At 41.9% G+C, this 6,916-nt stretch overlaps 1 protein-coding gene across 2 annotated transcripts; it reads right to left on the bottom strand.

Annotated features, from left to right (window-relative positions):
- Positions 1-317: 317 nt before the first annotated feature.
- On the bottom strand, positions 318-6,571 carry stub1 (STIP1 homology and U-Box containing protein 1). 2 transcript variants are annotated; one of them, XM_022190839.2, is made up of 8 exons: positions 6,428-6,571; positions 5,435-5,661; positions 5,072-5,270; positions 4,329-4,494; positions 4,115-4,190; positions 3,966-4,022; positions 2,981-3,097; positions 318-2,151 (listed from the first exon to the last, which is right to left on the bottom strand). In XM_022190839.2, exons 2-8 carry the CDS (start codon positions 5,546-5,548, stop codon positions 2,026-2,028), a joined length of 855 nt encoding a protein of 284 aa, XP_022046531.1. In that variant the 5' UTR covers positions 5,549-5,661; positions 6,428-6,571; the 3' UTR covers positions 318-2,025. The 2 variants fall into 2 exon arrangements, with proteins under 2 accessions (XP_022046531.1, XP_051795363.1); XM_051939403.1 differs by lacking the exon at positions 6,428-6,571 and adding an exon at positions 6,215-6,377.
- Between the last annotated feature and the right edge of the window lie 345 nt (positions 6,572-6,916).

Here is a 6,916-nt window from a genome sequence, read left to right on the forward strand (position 1 = left end):
ACATGCAATCTAGATTTAAAAAAAAAAAGATCCTTACATTAAGGAAGAGTGGACATAAGAAGACCTGCACCACAGTGGAACCAAAACAGTCGTCAGGACATTTTGCATGTAAACTATAATGAACCAAATAATTTTCTTTCCCAACTTAGGATGTATTGCCGAGTTCATGTCACGTATTTGTGGTATCAGTAGTACTATATACATGCGAGGAACCATTTAACTCCCATCAAAGCATTGCTAATAAGCAGCAGAGTTGCGTTCACACTTGGTATCTCTTTAATGATCATCTAGTGTCAGAAACACCACAACAAACAACCTCAAAGTTCATGGTTTAATGGGGACAAATGAAAACTGAATCAGGCATTTATTTTTATCAACATATCTACATTTAATACAGTTTCTCAAGCACTAGGATTTCTCAAGAAAAAAGAACCCTATTTTGTCAAGAAATAAAATCTGACATACACCAGCAAATTATGTACACTGCCTGCACGGCAACACGAACCACCGACAGGCCTAATTCACCACAGACACATTCAGCTGAAAAAACCTGTAAACTAATAGCACTGAAATGAACGGGTTTTACAGAGAATGCCAGAGAACCAGCACGCAATAAACTCGGGACTGAGGTACGGATGAGATAAGATGGTCGTAAGCTCTTCCAGCATTTCTATGAAGGAGGTCGGGGCAGTGATGTGAGCGAACCTCAAAATCCTCGTAACGGGAAACAACCTAAAGTTCCTCTGATGATTGTTGCAACCATTTTTCTTCATAACGGCGACAATGTGAGGAGAAGGTGCATAAAAATGAACAGCAAAACGGTGAGAGAAAAAAAATTACAACCATCTTTTTGCTTTTTTTTTTTTGCTAAGGAGAAGAAAGTTCACGGCATGCTTTGATGCGAGAGTCCACGGCCGTTTCACTCCAACAACACGAACCAAAGAAAACGTCTGAGCGCATCGTTGCTTCCACACCGATTGCTCTTCTGGGCAGCAACAACCAAAACAGTCTCTCAGATCTCAAATCCAACACATTTCGAATTCACATCCAGCTATGTGAAAACCTTATTTCGTACGCAACATCCATTGCCGTTCATTTTCTGTCTCCAGTTCAAGGCTTTTCACCTCACAATGTCCTGTGAGACAACATCTTGAATTACTGCAGGTTGATTTTACACCTATAAAGAATGCATACATTCAGCTTATCTCAATTGTCTGTAATGGGTTGTGATTGATATGAAGAGAAAAACTAGCAATCTACTTAAAATCTTACGGTGACGCATGTGGGTATGTATGAAGCGCCACCAGAGGGTAGAGAAGGGAGTCGGTTCCCTTTTCAGCTATCGTCATGTAAAACTTGCATACAAACAACCCTTGTTCAGAACAGGTTTTTGGCATTTTAATTACCACTTCAACAAAAGTACATTAAGAAGTGGGCAAATGCTCTATCGTTCAATGAAAAAGTGACTACAAAATACTGGAGTAAACGCCAACCAAAAGGCCAATGTCTTAATCGACTCTGCCACCAAAATGTGGATTTTTTTTTTTTTTTTTTTTGTATATTGGTGGTGAATGTGAAACACTGGAGTGCAATGCTGATGCTTTCCAAGAACTGTGGCACTCAGAGAAAGAGAGAGAGACAGGGATAAAGCGAGAGGGAGCAAGAGAGACCTGAGAACGTGGCCCCTGTTTGAGTACAGAAAGGAGTCGAGGTTTGAAAGAGCGGAAAACAGCATGATAGAGAGGAAGAAAGAGAGGAGGTCCAGAAAGGGCAGAGGGAAAAGTTTTAAAGGGAGCAGCAGGCCATGAACACCGAGCCTCGGTAAAAGTTGGAGCGGGAGGTTTTACAGCGAAGATAAGACGTGGGGAGGAGGCAGACCGAGATGCGTGGCTCCCGTTCGGCAGTCCATAGTGTGGCTTTTCCCGCTTGTGTAAAGTACATATCCAGGCAAGGGGTGATCTGTTCTCGATAGTCTCGTATTGTCCTTCGTGTTGAGGGTATGAAGGAGAAATGGGAGGCGTCTCTTCAGTAGTCCTCCACCCAGCCGTTCTCCTGGATAAAGGCATCGATCACTTCCTTCATAGCCAGGTTCGGGATCAGCTGGTCCTGGGTCAGGGGACTCCTGGTGACCGGGTCGAAATGACCTACTCGCTGCACAGGGAGCAGAGTCAATGATAGAGTTAGCATCTGTGTTTGAATTTTACAGACAATACGTTCAAGAAAAAATGACATATTTAGGTACAACCACATCTGTACTGTACTAAAGAGCCCATACTAGATGCATTTACAGGTGCATCATTGTATTTTTGGAGTCTACTAGAAGATGTTTACATATTTTACTGTTCAAAAAACATGATTTTCCTCATACTGTACGTGGCTGCAGCACCATTTCTTATGAAGTCGACCTTGTATTTGTGAAATTTGGTCATTTAATAAACTATATTACAGTTACTAAATTATGTGCAGCAAAAATATTTGTTGAAACTGTCCAACTTGGCCACATAAAAGAAGTGGTATTTAAATTTTAACATTTAGTTTTCAGTTCAGTTGTTGCATGTAAAGTCAAATCTTTGTGGTCATGTTTGTTTAATGGTTGAACCTATATTAAGACACAGTCAAAACGCAGCACTTAAAATGTGCTCGATGACGGAAAAACACAACAAAAAACAAAAATAAAACATTAAATATTGGTAGAAACTCAAACTAGCTCATCAGATGCAAAGCAAGCTAAAAGTAATAACATTCAAAACAGCATTTTCTGCCTAAATTGCAGCAGTTATCGTTCCTTGCTGTGAATATTTGGCTTACTGCTAATTTATTTAACATGACAACGCTTCTTAATTTGATTGGTGTAATCAAGTGCTGAGGTTGGTGTGTTCATGTGGCCAGGAATCATCAGCTACATGCTAAATAACTGCTAAATCAGCAGTCATAATCAAAATGAATGATAATTTTGAGACAGTCAGCATGCAGCATTTACCTGTAGGTGTTCTTCAATGTCCTTGCGGTCATAAGTGATTCCGCTGGGTGTAATGCAGGGCTCCCTCATCAGCTCAAAACTGATCTTCCCACAAAGGTAATCTGGGATTTCCCGTTTCTGGCAGGACAAAAAAGCAGCCCCAGCAAGAGTCAGTCTGCTGTACTAATGCGAAATACATAGATAAGCTCTAGCTGCATCAAAACAATCTTGCTTTCTAGTTCTTACCGGGCTTAATTCAGCTTAATGGCAACCTGCAGCTTAGCATTAAAATCCACATCCAGATTTTTCCCACAGATATCCCATTAACCTCCCTAGTTTTAAATAAAGCATAAAAGCGCCAATGCTAATAATAAATATGTCATAAAGTGAATATAATCAACACACTGTCGAAACAATTTTTGTATGAACTCTTATCAGGATCGCGCAGCTCTAAACTGAACACCCACTGATGCACACAGAAGAGAAACACCCTGCTGGTAGAGTGTCGTGTCATTTTAACAGACAATTACATGCCAATTACCTCCATGGACGTGTCAACAACTATCTATGGCAACAACAAACAGCCACAGTTACCATAGGAACAGCTTGGACCAAAAAAAAAAAAAAAAAGTCGCTGTTTGACTTTAATGCAATTTTATCAGATGGACAGACAAGCATCAGTGGCAGCATGTAGGCTGAGTAACAGACAGAATGTACTCACGGTAAAGAAATCTATATGCCACGTCTGAACTCAAATTTGAAAGTCTGTGTGCGAGTCTATTTCTGTTGTTGCTATGTCAACGATTAAAGGAGACAGTGTGAGGTTGGTGTGCGCGGTTAGCAAAGATGCATTAGCGTAGGTGAATGTGAGATGTGTGTGTCTGTCTGTGCGTCTGCCCATAATGGACTTGTGACCTATTGAGGATGTTTCCGAATGCGTGCGTGGATAATTCTGCTCACAGCGTTACACAATCAGCAAGTAGTAACAAATAATTTTCATACTCACTTTTCTCTTCTCGTCCACTTGAGAGAAGAGCTCGTCCATGTCCATTAGATACTTGTCCTTTGAAAGACGCATTTAAGATTGCATTTAAGAAACACATAATTTCCACATTTGCTCAATGTAGCAAATCAGAAATTAATGTAAAAACCTACATGTTTTGATGCAATCTTGGCAGCATCGCCTCCATTTTGATTGTCATCCTGTTTTTCTTTGTATTCTTCAAGTTCTCTGCAAAAAACACAAAGTTATCATAAATCATTCCCTCATTCAAAATAAAAAAAATTGGACCCACTCTCATTTCAGTGATTTACAATTTCAGAAATCCATCATTACCATATAAATAAGCATTCTGCTTCCCAGCCTCACCTTTCCTTCTCAGCCAGTATGAGTTTGGTCAGATAGGCATGTAACTCGTTCTCCTGGTTGATGCGCTTCTCCTCAATGCTGTTCCAACGTTTTTTCTTGGCAATGCGCAAAGCGCTGGGGATGTCATCTCCGAAATTCAGCCTCTGTTCCTTTGCCAGGTTATAAGCTGTAAAATGAAAATCCTTTATTAAAAATGCTAATTAGTTAACATACCTCGCATGGAATTCTTTAGATGCTGGCAGCTGCATGCCCGCAACAATTTTATATCATCACAGAGAAGAAGTTGAAAAATCTTATAGCTGCAGCTGCATCATTCTGCGCTGTGAAGGTCAGACATTCAAGAGAAGCTACAATGACCAAAGCACATTTCTGAGTGGATGGGGACTTCAAGTTTTCTTGCCTTTTGACAACTCTTGTTTCAGAGACGACATGTAAGCAATTTCAATTTATGCTGTGCTCACACAGGGCCTCAGAGGGGAAGAGCTTATATAAGAACAAAAGTTTCATTACTTTGAATATTACAGTGAAAGTTACAGCTGATTCCAGCATCATCACTTTAGTTCTGAGACCGGTGAATGCAGGGATAGAGCAATACCAGAGCTTATAAAGGAGGAAACATGAACTTAAACATAAATACATGAGGAAACACGTCAGAAAGATTGCACAAGATACAAACTATCTGCTTTAATGCATGGCCACAGGATGTTGCAACATTTTCCCCAACACTTTGATCTTGCTCTGACCTTTCTGCAGGTTGCCGATGGCCTCATCGTAGTTCTCCAGCTCCAGGTGACACTGGCCCAAGAAGAAGTGGGCCTTGACTGACTGACTGTCCAGCTCCAGCGCATGCTTACAATCTGCCAGAGCCTTGTCATGCTGCTGCAGCTTCACATGGCAGAGAGCCCTGTTGGTGTAGTATACTGCCACTGATGGATTACGGTTCTGTGAGACAGGACATACCAGACAGAACACATGCACGTAACACAATGCCACTTTGCTATAATTTGTATTCACAATTGCATCCAGAGGGAAACTGGCACGGACACTACTATATCTTGTTTCAGTAAAGCAGACATCACTCAAACAATCATGTTATAATGTCTCACAATGGCTTTGCTGTAGCAGGTAGCAGCCTCCTGGTACTTGCGGCAGAGGAACAGCCGGTTCCCCTGCTCCTTCAGCTCCTGTGCGGTGGAACTCTTCTCCGGGCTGCCGGCCATCTTCTCCACCGGCTCCGCGGGGCCCGCCTCGCCCTGCTTCCCTATCCTGTTCCCCGTCTCGGCTGGCTAAATGACAGGTTTCAGAATGCCCTGTCTGTCCTGGATCGCACACACTGGACGAGAGACACAGCGCATGCAGGGATAAGTGAACATTCACGGCGTGCATTCACTGCAATGCACCTGCAATGCGCGTCTTGGGCGAATTAGGTGCAGTGCTTGATGCCACCCAAAAGGCATTCGTTTAATTCGCTGACTGTGCACACAGCTGAAAAACACAGCGAGGTGGCCAGACTGCCGGCGAATTAACTATTCATATGACGGACATCAGCGGTGACTAAATGTGCAGAGCTGCGAGCTAACCGGCCAATATTACACACCCACAGTCCTCACCGTTGTCGGGCTTGTAATTGTAACATTACACCACAGGTATGAGATGGTAGTAATAAACACACAATATCAAGAAATTATCATTTTCCAACCATTGATTGGGGTGCAGCTCTTGCAGCAGCAGACACAGATACAGAGTGACAATATCGCGAACTTTAGTCAACAGAAAACAGGAGATCGATGCTATGCTATCTAAGCTAAGCTAGCATGTTGTCGCTTTACGCCGGCCGGGCGGTTGACTAGGAAGAGGACAAAGCTGCTAACTCAAGCTGTACTCACCATAAAACACATAATAGCAGCTTTTTGTCGTGTTAAAGCTGCAGCTATCCAGTGGCCTGGAAAACAGCATTTTTACCATTTTCTCTAACCCGCTAGGGAGCCTCAAAGAGCAGATGTAAGCTAATGCTAGGATACCTTCTTTTCTACACAGCCCGCTGCCGTCTGCTTGCAGCTTACAGTTTGTTTCTAACATACGCGGTTTCCAGTGCTTACCTTTTATTGGGAATCTTACATCAAGGTGAAACTGAATTTCTATACTTTGATATCAAATCTTAATCGATTAATTTTTCCCCATACGAGCTGTCATGACAGGTTGTTGTTATGCTGACGTCAAGCGCTTTACGCGACATCGACGGAAGCCGAGAGGACGTTGCTTTCTCTCGCAGAATCAATTAGACACTAAATTGCAAATGTCAAAAGGCAGAAAGCTTTATTTCCATGGAAATAGGCAAGACGTGACACTAAACTTTCAGTTTCCTCGACCAGTTGTATTGTTAGCATCTTGAAACACTGGTGGCTAGGCCCAGCTCAGTAATCTGTATCTTTTAACATGATATTTGCACCATTTTAAAGGTATTTAAAAGGAACTTTAATGTAAATGTGACAAACTATGCTCTAAACAAAGTAAGATTATCCCATTTTATTTCTCTGCTTAGCTCATGTTTCATTTTAAAATCATATTGATTCCAGGTTAGCCAGAGC

Source organism: Acanthochromis polyacanthus, chromosome 19 (assembly GCF_021347895.1).
Source record: "Acanthochromis polyacanthus isolate Apoly-LR-REF ecotype Palm Island chromosome 19, KAUST_Apoly_ChrSc, whole genome shotgun sequence".
Taxonomy (NCBI): Eukaryota; Metazoa; Chordata; class Actinopteri; family Pomacentridae; genus Acanthochromis; species Acanthochromis polyacanthus.